Source organism: Aegilops tauschii, chromosome 4 (assembly GCF_002575655.3).
Source record: "Aegilops tauschii subsp. strangulata cultivar AL8/78 chromosome 4, Aet v6.0, whole genome shotgun sequence".
Lineage (NCBI taxonomy): Eukaryota > Viridiplantae > Streptophyta > Magnoliopsida > Poales > Poaceae > Aegilops > Aegilops tauschii.
The window spans coordinates 100,933,133-100,948,749 of record NC_053038.3 but is presented as its reverse complement, the minus strand read 5'-3'; the positions used below and the strand labels follow the sequence as shown (position 1 = coordinate 100,948,749).

Genomic DNA, 15,617 nt, shown 5'->3' with positions numbered 1-15,617 from the left:
CTCCTTGAGGTTGGCATAGCATCAGAATCAGTTTTGGACTCTTCACTATGGCTGTCACTTGTGCTCATCTACATAAACACAGAAATATTATGAACACATGCACGTCAGGATCAACACAAGCGATAACATAAACATAAATATTGTTCGTCTAACATGAAGGAAAATATTGTTTAACAAGTACCAAGTGACATAACATGAAGGGAAATATTGTTCATCAGGTCTCAAGTGACATAACAAGAAAGGAAATATAGTTCAACAGGTCCTAATGCCTATTTCGCTCTTCATACATCCTCCTAAGCCAATTCTTCTTCCCGTCGCTAGTCTTCATATTGTTAAAGAAACAACGATTTTCAAACTTCACAAACAACTTGATTGCTATGAAGTACTCATCACTTGCTTCATTGGCTCCACATGCCACAACTTCTTCCATTATCTTTTCAATTTCAGCAGCAACACTATTCTTATGTGAGTTCATCGCGACATCTTCACTAATCAAGTGGTCAACCATGCGCTTGAAGTCCCTTTGAACAGGATTCTTTTTACTAGAACTTCCATCTATCTTCAATGGCCCTTTCTTTGCCTTCTTGGCTTGGGTAGTCTGCACTTCTTCCTCCTCGGTTTCATCTTCTTCAAGATCAAGCACTTCATGCTCACCACCTGGCATCATAGAAGTTTCTCCTGTAACATTGATCTTCTCATACATGATGCTCATTTGGTTCAGATTTTCAGGACCACATTTACGAAACTGCAAGATGTCCTTGTTTTCCTGCATAAGTAATTCATTTGGCACTTGTCAACAAAAAATTCTAGTGCAATATTAGCCACAAGACAATTTGATCTTATGAACATGACTTACTTCACCGGCCTTCTTCCACCATTCGTCATCAGCAATCACGGTGTTCGTTTCATCATTCCAACCAAGTCCAGTAGATGTATTCTTTAGGATCAGCCAATCCCTATACAAGGTCCTCAAACTGCCCCATTTATTTTTGAACTGCAGCCTACTGTAAAGTTTTCCGGTCTGCTGAAAGAAGCCAACTTCTACATTCTTGTATCCAGTAGGGTTCAAAAATTTGGTAGGCCTATTCCCCTTTTCCTTCTCCTTAGCAGCGAGATTGCAAAAAATGGTGGTCATTTCTGGACTCCAATTTGCTTTTGACATCTATAACATATGACATTCATAAGGGTGATTTACATATATCCAGCCAATCATGTTAATAACTTGCAACACTGAAAAAGACCAATGCTACTGCCTACTGCTCCAATCAAGGCCTATTACTAAATCTGAACAATTTTCAATGCTAATGCAGCCAATAGATTAGCAGTTCATACACAGGAACATAAGCCAGAACATCAAGCAAGGAGGAACATCAAGCAATTCAATGCTAAATCTGAAACTTTTTGGGGGACTGATGAACAATTACCTTCTCTTGACTCGTAGGAGATGGGGCAGGGCCGGTAGAGTCAGGGGGCAAGGTGGGCGTCCGGCGTGGTTCTGCTGGGCCTCCCGGCGTGGTTCTGCTGGAGCTCCGGCCCGGCGCAGAGAGAGGTCTGTTGGAGCTTCGCCGGCACAGAGGGGCGGCGTCTCGGCTGAGAGCGGGGGCGGCAGCTGCTACGGGACGGTGGCGCGACGGATCTGCGGCGGCCGGTGTATGGCCCCGGCCGGAGGGGAACGGATCCACGAGCCTTGCCGGCGACGGGGCCGGCGACGGTGGTGGCGGGCGAACCCTAGAGAGCCATCCCCTCTCTGTTTCTTCTGCTTCTGTTCGCTAGGTGGGTTTGTGCGAGCGAAGGACTGGACCCCTGTCGACGAGGGAGAGGTTGGGCTGGGCTTGCGGTGGCATTTCTATCGTAATAACGGGGAAAGTTGACCCATATTTGAAAGGGGGTAAGTGGTAGCTCGGGAATCAGCAAAATCGCTGATTCCAGCTTCCGAGCGTGTCCAGTGCAATTTGGAGAATCGGATTCTAGACAACTCATGTTGAAATCTGACTGTTTGTTTGTGAATCTGATTTTGACTAGGCTAGAATCCAGAAATCACTAGCTGTAGCTCAAACAAAGGCCACCATAATCACCCAGTTACGTTGTGACGTTTGGTAGCACACAAAGTGTTCCTCTGGTAAACGGGAGTTGCATAATCTCATAGTCATAGGAACATGTATAAGTCATGAAGAAAGCAATAGCAACATACTAAATGATCAAGTGCTAAGCTAACGGAATGGGTCAAGTCAATCACATCATTCTCCTAATGATGTGACCCCGTTAATCAAATGACAACTCTTTGTCCATGGCTAGGAAACATAGCCATCTTTGATCAACGAGCTAGTCAAGTAGAGGCATACTAGTGACACTCTGTTTGTCTATGTATTCACACATGTATCATGTTTCCGGTTAATACAATTCTAGCATGAATAATAAACATTTATCACGATATAAGGAAATAAATAATAACTTTATTATTGCCTCTAGGGCATATTTCCTTCAGTCTCCCACTTGCACTAGAGTCAATAATCTAGATTACACAGTAACGATTCTAACACCCATGGAGCCTTGGTGCTGATCATGTTTGGCTCATGGAAGAGGCTTAGTCAACGGGCCTGCAACATTCAGATCCGTATGTATCTTGCAAATCTCTATGTCTCCCACCTGGACTTGATCCCGGATGGAGTTGAAGCGTCTCTTGATGTGCTTGGTTCTCTTGTGAAATCTGGATTCCTTTGCCAAAGCAATTGCACCAGTATTGTCACAAAAGATTTTCATTGGACCCGATGCACTAGGTATGACACCTAGATCGGATATGAACTCCTTCATCCAGACTCCTTCATTTGCTGCTTTCGAAGCAGCTATGTACTCCGCTTCACATGTAGATCCCGCTATGACGCTTTGTTTAGAACTGCACCAACTGACAGCTCCACCGTTCAATATAAACACGTATCCGGTTTGCGATTTAGAATCGTCCGGATCAGTGTCAAAGCATGCATCGAAGTAACCATTTACGACGAGCTCTTTGTCACCTCCATAAACGAGAAACATATCCTTAGTCCTTCTCAAGTATTTCAGGATGTTCTTGACCGCTGTCCAGTGATCCACTCCTGGATTACTTTGGTACCTCCCTACTAAACTAATAGCAAGGCACACATCAGGTCTGGTACACAGCATTGCATACATGATACAGCCTATGGCTGAAGCATAGGGAACATCTTTCATTTTCTCTCTATCTTCTGCAGTGGTCGGGCACTGAGTCTTACTCAAGTTCACACCTTGTAACACAGGCAAGAACCCTTTCTTTGCTTGATCCATTTTGAACTTCTTCATAACTTTGTCAAGGTATGTGCTTTGTGAAAGTCCAATTAAGCGTCTTGATCTATCTCTATAGATCTTGATGCCCAATATATAAGCAGCTTCACCGAGGTCCTTCATTGAAAAACTCTTATTCAAATATCCCTTTATGCTATCCAGAAATTCTATATCATTTCCGATCAACAATATGTCATCCACATATAATATCAGAAATGCTACAGAGCTCCCACTCACTTTCTTGTAAATACAGGCTTCTCCAAAAGTCTGTATAAAACCATATGCTTTGATCACACTATCAAAACGTTTATTCCAACTCCGAGAGGCTTGCACCAGTCCATAAATGGATCGCTGGAGCTTGCACACTTTGTTAGCTCCCTTTGGATCGACAAAACCTTCCGGTTGCATCATATACAACTCTTCTTCCAGAAATCCATTCAGGAATGCAGTTTTTACATCCATTTGCCAAATTTCATAATCATAAAATGCGGAAATTGCTAACATGATTCGGACAGACTTAAGCATCGCTACGGGTGAGAAGGTCTCATCGTAGTCAATCCCTTGAACTTGTCGAAAACCTTTTGCAACAAGTCGAGCTTTATAGACAGTAACATTACCGTCAGCGTCAGTCTTCTTCTTGAAGATCCATTTATTCTCGATGGCTTGCCAATCATTGGGAAAGTCAACCAAAGTCCATACTTTGTTCTCATACATGGATCCCATCTCAGATTTCATGGCCTCAAGCCATTTTTCGGAATCTGGGCTCACCATCGCTTCTTCATAGTTCGTAGGTTCGTCATGGTCTAGTAACATAACCTCCAGAACAGGATTACCGTACCACTCTGGTGCGGATCTTACTCTGGTTGACCTACGAGGTTCAGTAACAACTTGATCTGAAGTTTCATGATCATCATCATTAACTTCCTCACTAATTGGTGTAGGTGTCACAGAAACCGGTTTCTGTGATGAACTACTTTCCAATAAGGGAGCAGGTACTGTTACCTCATCAAGTTCTACTTTCCTCCCACTCACTTCTTTCGAGAGAAACTCCTTCTCTAGAAAGGATCCATTCTTGGCAACGAATGTCTTGCCTTCGGATCTGTGATAGAAGGTGTCCCAACAGTTTCCTTCGGGTATCCTATGAAGACACATTTCTCTGACTTGGGTTCGAGCTTATCAGGTTGAAGCTTTTTCACATAAGCATTGCAGCCCCAAACTTTGAGAAACAACAACTTTGGTTTCTTGCCAAACCATAGTTCATAAGGCATCATCTCAATGGATTTTGATGGTGCCCTATTTAACATGAATGCGGTCGTCTCTAAAGCATAACCCCAAAACGATAGCGGTAAATCAGTAAGAGACATCATAGATCGCACCATATCTAGTAAATTACGATTACGACGTTCAGACACACCATTACGCTGTGGTGTTCCGGGTGGTGTGAGTTGCGAAACTATTCCACATTGTTTCAAATGTAGACCAAACTCGTAACTCAAATATTCTCCTCCACGATCAAATCGTAGAAACTTTATTTTCTTGTTACGATGATTTTCAACTTCACTCTGAAATTCTTTGAACTTTTCAAATGTTTCAGACTTATGTTTCATTAAGTAGATATACCCATATCTGCTTAAATCATCTGTGAAGGTGAGAAAATAACGATACCTGCCGCGAGCCTCAACATTCATTGGATCACATACATCAGTATGTATGATCTCCAATAAATCAGTTGCTCGCTCCATAGTTCCGGAGAACGGCGATTTTAGTCATCTTGCCCATGAGGCATGGTTCGCAAGTACCAAGTGATTCATAATCAAGTGATTCCAAAAGTCCATCAGTATGGAGTTTCTTCATGCGCTTTACACAAATATGACCCAAACGGCAGTGCCACAAATAAGTTGCACTATCATTATCAACTCTGCATCTTTTGGCTTCAACATTATGAATATGTGTATCACTACTATCGAGATTCATCAAAAATAGACCACTCTTCAAGGGTGCATGACCATAAAAGATATTACTCATATAAATAGAACAACCATTATTCTCTGATTTAAATGAATAACCGTCTCGCATCAAACAAGATCCAGATATAATCTTCATGCTCAACACTGGCACCAAATAACAATTATTTAGGTCTAATACTAATCCCGAAGGTAGATGTAGAGGTAGCGTGCCGACGGCGATCACATCGACTTTGGAACCGTTTCCCACGCGCATCGTCACCTCGTCCTTAGCCAGTGTCCGCTTAATCCGTAATCCCTGTTTCGAGTTGCAAATATTAGCAACAGAACCAGTATCAAATACCCAGGTGCTACTATGAGCTCTGGTAAGGTACACATCAATAACATGTATATCACATATACCTTTGTTCACCTTGCCATCCTTCTTATCCGCCAAATACTTGGGGCAGTTCTGCTTCCAGTGACCAGTCTGCTTGGAGTAGAAACACTCAGTCTCAGGCTTAGGTCCAGACTTGGGTTTCTTCTCTTGAGCAACAACTTGTTTGTTGTTCTTCTTGAAGTTCCCCTTCTTCTTCCCTTTGCCATTTTTCTTTTAACTGGTGGTCTTATTGACCATCAACACTTGATGCTCTTTCTTGATTTCTACCTTCACAGCCTTTAGCATTGCGAAGGGCTCGGGAATCGTCTTATCCATCCCTTGCATGTTATAGTTCATCACGAAGCTCTTGTAGCTTGGTGGCAGTGATTGAAGAATTCTGTCAATGACACTATCATCCGGAAGATTAACTCCTAGTTGAATCAAGTGATTGTTATACCCAGACATTCTAAGTATATGCTCACTGACAGAACTATTCTCCTCCATCTTGCACCTGTAGGACTTATTGGAGACTTCATATCTCTCAATCCGGGCATTTGCTTGAAATATTAACTTCAACTCCTGGAACATCTCATATGCTCCATGACGTTCAAAACTTCGTTGAAGTCCCGGTTCTAAGCCGTAAAGCATGGCACACTGAACTATCGAGTAGTCATCAGCTTTGCTCTGCCAGACGTTCATAACATCTGGTGTTGCTCCTGCAGCAGGTTTGGCACCTAGCGGTGCTTCCAGGACGTAATTCTTCTGTGCAGCAATGAGGATAATCCTCAAGTTATGGACCCAGTCCGTGTAATTGCTACCATCATCTTTCAACTTTGCTTTCTCAAGGAACGCATTAAAATTCAACGGAACAACAGCACGAGCCATCTATCTACAACAAACATAGACATGCAAAATACTATCAGGTACTAAGTTCATGATAAATTTAAGTTCAATTAATCATATTACTTAAGAACTCCCACTTAGATAGACATCCCTCTAATCATCTAAGTGATCACGTGATCCAAATCAACTAAACCATAACCGATCATCACGTGAAATGGAGTAGTTTTCAATGGTGAACATCACTATGTTGATCATATCTACTATATGATTCACGCTCGACCTTTCGGTCTCAGTGTTCCGAGGCCATATCTGCATGCTAGGCTCGTCAAGTTTAACCTGAGTATTCTGCGTGTGCAAAAACTGGCTTGCACCCATTGTAGATGGACGTAGAGCTTATCACACCCGATCATCACGTGGTGTCTGGTGATACGTCTCCGTCGTATCTATAATTTTTTATTGTTCCATGCCAATATTATGCAACTTTCATATACTTTTTGGCAACTTTTTATACTATTTTTGGGACTAACATATTGATCCAGTGCCTAGTTCCAGTTCCTGTTTGTTGCATGTTTTTGGTTTCACAGAATATCTATATCAAACGGAATCCAAACGGGATAAAAATGGACGGAGCTTATTTTTGGAATATTTGGAAAATCTGGGAGAAAGATCAACGCGAGACGGTGCCCGAGGTGGCCACGAAGCAGGGAGGCGTGCCTGCCCCCCTGGGCGTGCCCCTGACCCTCGTGGGCCACCCGTAAGGTGGTTGATGCCCTTCTTTGGCCACAAGAAAGCTAGTTTTTGGAAGAAAAAAACACAGTGAAGGTTTTGATCCAATCGGAGTTACGGATCTCCATATATATACGAAACGGCAGTAGGGAGAGCGCAGAAACAGAGAGAGACAGAGAGACATATCCAATCTCGGAGGGGCTCTCACCCCTCCCACGCCATGGAGACCATGGAACAGAGGGGAAACCCTTCTCCCATCTAGGGAGAAGGTCAAGGAAGAAGAAGAAGGAGGGGGGCTCTCTCCCCCTCGCTTCCGGTGGCGCCGGAACGCTGCCGGGGGCCATCATCATCACCGCGATCTACACCAACACCTCCGCCATCTTCACCAACATCTCCATCACCTTCCCCCCTCTATCTACAGCGGTCCACTCTCCCGCAACCCGTTGTACCCTCTACTTGAACATGGTGCTTTATGCTTCATATTATTATCCAATGATGTGTTGCCATCCTATGATGTCTGAGTAGATTTTCATTGTCCTATTGGTGGTTGATGAATTGCTATGATTGATTTAATTTGCTTGTGGTTATGTTGCTGTCCTTTGGTGCCCATCATATGAGCGCGCGCGTGCATCACACCATAGGGTTAGTTGTATGTTGATAGGACTATGTATTGAAGGGCAAGGGTGACAGAAGCTTCAGCCTAGCATAGAAATTGATGCATACGGGATTGAAGGGGGACCAATATATCTTAATGCTATGGTTGGGTTTTACCTTAATGAACGTTAGTAGTTGCGGATGCTTGCTAATAGTTCCAATCATAAGTGCATAGAATTCCAAGTAAGGGATAACATGCTAGCAGTGGCCTCTCCCACATGAAACTTGCTATCGGTCTAGTAAAGTAGTCAATTGCTTAAGGGACAATTTCGCAACTCCTACCACCACTTTTCCACACTCGCTATATTTACTTTATTGTGTCTTTACCTAAACAGCCCCTAGTTTTTATTTACGTGCTCTTTACTTTCTCGCTAACCTATCCCAAAAACACCCACAAAGTACTTCTAGTTTTATACTTGTTCTAGGTAAAGCGAACGTCAAGCATGCGTAGAGTTGTATCGGTGGTCGATAGAACTTGAGGGAATATTTGTTCTACCTTTAGCTCCTTGTTGGGTTCGACACTCTTACTTATCGAAAGAGGCTACAATTGATCCCCTATACTTGTGGGTTATCAAGACCTTTTTTTGGCGCCGTTGCCGGGGAACAATAGCGTGGGTTGAATATTCTCGTGTGTGCTTGTTTGCTTTATCACTAAGTAATTTTTATTTGCTGTTCTTAGTTGTTTTCTATCTTTAGTTATGGGTAGGAAACGCAAAATACCAAAAAAAATAGTTGTACCTACTGAACCAATGGTTGAAGAACCACTCAAAATCTATCACACTGCTGAAGCTTTTTACTTGGATCATCTTCGATCCCTATGTGCTCGTGCTGAAACCCCAACTAGCTTAGTTGAGGGCAAATCCTTAGATGAGCATGCTTGTTATGTGCGACACCGAATATCTGAAAAAGGGAAAATTCTATTGGGTCAAATTCATCGTTTGCAATGCTATGCTTGGAATTTATGTGAAATATATGATTTTACTTGTTGTTCTGAAAACCCTAAGAAACACCTTCCCTACCAATGTGAGTTTAGTGATAATGGAATCGTATCTTCGTATGCTAAGGGTGTTTATAATTACTATGATGTTCAACAAATTGAAGAATTTGTTGCTTTTAAGGGTGCTTATGAAATTGCTTCTTTGGTTGAAAAGTATGATGCTACTCTTTACAAATCTGAAAATTTTGCCATACTTAAATATTGCTATGATAATTATGCTTCTAATGCCTATGTTAAACCATATATTGAGGACTCCTCTGCTGTCCAAGAAGAGACTAATATTTTGCAGGAGTCTGTGGAAGAAGAAATTGACGAAACTGTGAGCTCATTGGATGAAAAAGATGATGAGGAGAGCGAAGAACAAAAGGAGGAAGAGCGGATTAGCTACTCGTGCCCACCTTCTAATGAGAGTAACTCTTCAACTCATACATTGATTAATTTCCATTCATGCTTACCGAAGGATGATTGCTATGATGATTGTCATGATCCCGCTGATTCTCTTGAAATATCCCTTTTTGATGATGCTTGCTATGCTTGTGGCCAAGATGCCAATATGAACTATGCTTATGGAGATGAACATGCTATAGTTCCTTATGTTAAACATGAAATTGTTGCTATTGCACCCACACATGATAGTCCTATTATCTTTTTGAATTCTCCAAACTACACTATATCGGAGAAGTTTGCTTTTATTAAGGATTATATTGATGGGTTGCCTTTTACCATTGCACATGATGATTTTGATAGATATAATATGCATGTGCTTGCTGCTCCTGCTTGCAATTATTATGAGAGAGGAACTACATCTCCGCCTCTTTATGTTTCCAACATGATAACATTGCAAGAAACTGTTTATACTATGCATTGGCCTTTACTTTGTGTGCATGAATTGTTCTTTTATGACATGCCTATGCATAGGAAGAGAGTTAGACTTCGTCATTACGTGATATATGTTGCTTTGTGCTCACTACTAAATTACAAATCATTGCTAATTAAAATTGGCTTTGATATACCTTGGGATCCGGGTGGATTCACTACTTGAGCACTATATGCCTAGCTTAATGGCTTTAAAGAAAGCACTGTCAGGGAGACAACCCGGAAGTTTTAGGGAGTAATTTATTTCTGTTGTGTGCTTTTATAAAGTTTAAGAATAAAAATAATGTGCCAAGGTTTGCCTTTAGGATGTTTACAATGCTTGTTGGTTTGTGCGGTGCAGGACAGAAACTTTGGCTGTAGTGCGCGATTTTACATTTTTTACTGGAACGTCAAATGGTTCTGATTCTTTTTGCACCGTATTTCTGTACAAATAGTTTATGTTTCCTAATTTTGGAAGAATTTTTCAAGTATCAGAAGTATGGTGAATGTTCAGATTGTTACAGACTGTTCTGTTTTAGACAGATTCTGTTTTTGATGCATAGTTTGCCTGTTTTGATGAAACTATCGATTTATATCAGTGGATCAAGCCATGAAAAAGTTATATTACAGTAGACACAATGCAAAAATAAAATATGAATTGGTTTGCAACATTACTTAGAGTGGTGATTTGCTTTATTATACTAACGGATCTTATCGAGTTTTCTGTTGAAGTTTTGTGTGGATGAAGTGTTCGATGATCGAGAAGGTTTCGATGTGAGAAGAAGGAAGAGAGGCAAGAGATCAATCTTGAGGATGCCCGAGGCACCCCAAGTAAATATTCAAGGAGACTCAAGCGTCTAAGCTTGGGGATGCCCTGGAAGGCATACCCTCTTTCTTCAACAAGTATCAGTATGTTTTCGGATTCGTTTCGTTCATGCGATATGTGCAATCTTGGAGCGTCTTTTGCATTTAGTTTTCATTTTTCTTTTATGCACCATGCTGGTATGAGATAGTCCTTGGTTGATTTATAGAATGCTCATTGCACTTCACTTATATCTTTTGAGTATGGATTTATAGAATGCTTCATGTGCTTCACTTATATCATTCGAAGTTTGGATTGCCTGTTTCTCTTCACTTAGACAACCGCCATTTGTAGAATGCTCTTTTGCTTCACTTATATTTGTTAGAGCGTGGGCATATCTTTTGTAGAAAGAATTAAACTCTCTTGCTTCACTTATATCTATTTAGAGAGATGACAGGAACTGGTCATTCACATGGTTAGTCATAAAATCCTACATAAAACTTGTAGATCACTGAATATGATATGTTTGATTCCTTGCGATAGTTTTGCGATATAAAGGTGGTGATATTAGAGTCGTGCTAGTTGAGTAATTTTGAAATTGAGGAATACTTGTGTTGAGGTTTGCAAGTCCCGAGCATGCACGTATGGTGAACCGTTATGTAACGAAGTCGGAGCATGAGGTGTTCTTTCATTGCTTTCCTTATGAGTGGCGGTCAGGGACGAGCGATGGTATTTTCCTACCAATCTAACCCCCTAGGGGCATGCGTAGTAGTACTTTGCTTCGAGGGCTAATAAAATTTTGCAATAAGTATATGAGTTCTTTATGACTAATGTGAGTCCATGGATTATACGCACTCCCACCCTTCCATCATTGCTAGCCTCTTCTGTACCGTGCATTGCCCTTTCTCACCTCGAGAGTTGGTGCAAACTTCGCCGGTGCATCCAAACCCCGTGATACGATATGCTCTATCACACATAAGCCTCATTATATCTTCCTCAAAACAGCCACCATACCTACCTATTTTGGCATTTCCATAGCCATTCCGAGATATATTGCCATGCAACTTCCATCATCATCATATACATGACTTCAGCATTTGTTGTCATATTGCTTCACATGATCGTAAGATAGCTAGCATGATGTTTTCATGGCTTGTCCGTTTTTTATGTCATTACTATGCTAGATCATTGCACATCCCGGTACACCGCCGGAGGCATTCATATAGAGTCATATCTTTGTTCTAGTATCGAGTTGTAATATTGAGTTGTAAGTAAATAAAAGTGTGATGATCATCATTATTAGAGCATTGCCCCAGTGAGGAAAGGATGATGGAGACTATGATTCCCCCACAAGTCGGGATGAGACTCCAGACGAAAAAATAAAAAATATATAATAAAAAAGAGAAAAAAAGAGAAGAAAAGAGAAGAAAAAAACAAAAAAATTGAGAGAAAAAGAGAGAAGGGGCAATGTTACTATCCTTTTACCACACTTGTGCTTCAAAGTAGCACCATGTTCTTCATATAGAGAGTCTCTTGAGTTATCACTTTCATATACTAGTGGGAATTTTCATTATAGAACTTGGCTTGTATATTCCAACGATGGGCTTCCTCAAATGCCCTAGGTCTTCATGAGCAAGCAAGTTGGATGCACACCCACTTAGTTTCAGTTTGAGCTTTCATACACTTATAGCTCTAGTGCATCCGTTGCATGGCAATCCCTACTCCTCACATTGACATCAATTGATGGGCATCTCCATAGCCCGTTGATTAGCCGCATCGATGTGAGACTTTCTCCTTTTTTGTCTTCTCCACATAACCCCCATCATCATATTCTATTCCACCTATAGTATTATGTCCATGGCTTGCGCTCATGTATTGCGTGAGGGTTGAAAATGCTGAAGCGCGTTAAAAAGTATGAACTAATTGCTCGGCTTGTCATCGGGGTTGTGCATGATTTCAATGCTTTGTGTGGTGAAGATGGAGCATAGCCAGACTATATGATTTTGTAGGGATGAGCTTTCTTTGGCTATGTTATTTCGATAAGACATAATTGCTTGGTTGGTATGCTTGAAGTATTATTGTTTTATGTCAAATGATAGACTATTGCTTTGAATCACTCGTGTCTTAATATTGATGCCATGATTAGATACATGATCAAGATTATGCTAGGTAGCATTCCACATCAAAAATTATCTTTTTTATCACTTACCTACTTGAGGACGAGCAGGAATTAAGCTTGGGGATGCTGATACGTCTCCGTCGTATCTATAATTTTTGATTGTTCCATGGCAATATTATGCAACTTTCATATACTTTTTGGCAACTTTTTATACTATTTTTGGGACTAACATATTGATCTAGTGCCCAGTGCCAGTTCTTGTTTGTTGCATGTTTTTGGTTTCGCAGAATATCCATATCAAACGGAATCCAAACGGGATAAAAACGGACGGAGCTTATTTTTGGAATATTTGGAAAATTTGGGAGAAAGATCAACGCGAGACGGTGCCCGAGGTGGCCACGAGGCAGGGGGCGCGCCTGCCCCCCTGGGCGCGAACCTGACCCTTGTGGGCCACCCGTAAGGCGGTTGATGCCCTTCTTCGGCCGCAAGAAAGCTAATTTTTGGGGGAAAAATCACGGCGAAGGTTTCGATCCAATCGGAGTTACGGATCTCCATATATATACGAAACGGTGAAAGGGCAGTAGGGAGAGCGCAGAAACAGAGAGAGACAGAGAGACAGATCCAATCTCGGAGGGGCTCTCGCCCCTCCCACACCATGGAGACCATGGACCAGAGGGGAAACCCTTCTCCCATCTAGGGAGAAGGTCAAGGAAGAAGAAGAAGGAGGGGGGCTCTCTCCCCCTCGCTTCCGGTGGCGCCGGAACGCTGCCGGGGGCCATCAGCATCACCACGATCTACACCAACACCTCCGCCATCTTCACCAACATCTCCATCACCTTCCCCCCTCTATCTACAGCGGTCCACTCTCCCGCAACCCGCTGTACCCTCTACTTGAACATGGTGCTTTATGCTTCATATTATTATCCAATGATGTGTTGCCATCCTATGATGTCTGAGTAGATTTTCGTTGTCCTATTGGTGGTTGATGAATTGCTATGATTGATTTAATTTGCTTGTGGTTATGTTGCTGTCCTTTGGTGCCCATCATATGAGCGCGCGCGTGGATCACACCATAGGGTTAGTTGTATGTTGATAGGACTATGTATTGGAGGGCAGGGGTGACAGAAGCTTCAGCCTAGCATAGAAATTGATGCATACGGGATTGAAGGGGGACCAATATATCTTAATGCTATGGTTGGGTTTTACCTTAATGAACGTTAGTAGTTGCGGATGCTTGCTAATAGTTCCAATCATAAGTGCATAGAATTCCAAGTAAGGGATAACATGCTAGCAGTGGCCTCTCCCACATGAAACTTGCTATCGGTCTAGTAAAGTAGTCAATTGCTTAAGGGCAATTTCGCAACTCCTACCACCACTTTTCCACACTCGCTATATTTACTTTATTGTGTCTTTACCTAAACAGCCCCTAGTTTTTATTTACGTGCTCTTTACTTTCTCACTAACCTATCCCAAAAACACCCACAAAGTACTTCTAGTTTTATACTTGTTCTAGGTAAAGCGAACGTCAAGCGTGCGTAGAGTTGTATCGGTGGTCGATAGAACTTGAGGGAATATTTGTTCTACCTTTAGCTCCTCGTTGGGTTCGACACTCTTACTTATCCGAAGAGGCTACAATTAATCCCCTATACTTGTGGGTTATCATCTGGGCACGACGAACTTTGGCAACGGTGCATACTCAGGGAGAACACTATTATCTTGAAATTTAGTGAGAAATCATCTTATAATGCTACCGTCAATCAAAGCAAGATAAGATGCATAAAAGATAAACATCACATGCAATCAATATAAGTGATATGATATGGCCATCATCATCTTGTGCTTGTGATCTCCATCTTCGAAGCACCGTCATGATCACCATCGTCACCGGCGCGACACCTTGATCTCCATCATAGCATCATTGTCGTCTCGCCAACTTATGCTTCTACGACTATCCCTACCGCTTAGTGATAAAGTAAAGCATTACAGGGTGTTTGCATTGCATACAATAAAGTGACAACCATATGGCTCCTGCCAGTTGCCGATAACTCGGTTACAAAACATGATCATCTCATACAATAAAATATAGCATCATGCCTTGACCATATCACATCACAACATGCCCTGCAAAAACAAGTTAGACGTCCTCTACTTTGTTGTTGCAAGTTTTACGTGGCTGCTACGGGCTGAGCAAGAACCGTTCTTACCTACGCATCAAAACCACAATGATAGTTCGTCAAGTTAGTGCTGTTTTAACCTTCTCAAGGACCGGGCGTAGCCACACTCGGTTCAACTAAAATTGAAGAAACTGACACCCGCCAGCCACCTGTGTGCAAAGCACGTCGGTAGAACCAGTCACGCGTAAGCATACGCGTAATGTCGGTCTGGGCCGCTTCATCCAACAATACCGCCGAACCAAAGTGTGACATGCTGGTAAGTGATACGTCTCCAACGCATCTATAATTTTGATTGCTCCATGCTATATTATCTTCTGTTTTGGACATTATTGGGCTTTATTATTCACTTTTATATTATTTTTTGGACTAACCTATTAACCAGAGGCCCAGCCCAGAATTGTTGTTTTTGCCTATTTCAGAGTTTTGCAGAAAAAGAATATAAAACGGAGTCCAAACGGAATGAAACCTTCGGGAACGTGATTTTCGGAACGAACATGATCCGGGAGACTTGGACCCTACGTCAAGAAACAAAGCAGGAAGCCACGAGGTAGGGGGCGCGCCTACCCCCCTAGGGCGCGCCCTCCACCCTCGTGGGCCCCACGTTGCTCCACCAACGTACTCCTTCATCCTATATATACCTATGTACCCCCAAACGATCAGATACGGAGCCAAAAACCTAATTCCACCGCCGCAACCTTCTGTACCCACGAGATGCCATCTTAGGGCCTGTTGCGGAGCTCCGCCGGAGGGGGCCTCCATCACGGAGGGCTTCTACATCAACACCGTAGCCTCTCTGATGAAGTGTGAGTAGTTTACCTTAGACCTTCG

The 15,617-nt window shown here is 42.2% G+C and overlaps 1 protein-coding gene across 1 annotated transcript; it reads right to left on the bottom strand.

Moving 5' to 3' along the window:
* Positions 1-262: 262 nt before the first annotated feature.
* Positions 263-1,216, bottom strand: LOC123493634 (L10-interacting MYB domain-containing protein-like). The gene is made up of 2 exons (XM_073497537.1): positions 857-1,216; positions 263-766 (listed from the first exon to the last, which is right to left on the bottom strand). Exons 1-2 carry the CDS (start codon positions 1,160-1,162, stop codon positions 263-265), a joined length of 810 nt encoding a protein of 269 aa, XP_073353638.1. The 5' UTR covers positions 1,163-1,216.
* Between the last annotated feature and the right edge of the window lie 14,401 nt (positions 1,217-15,617).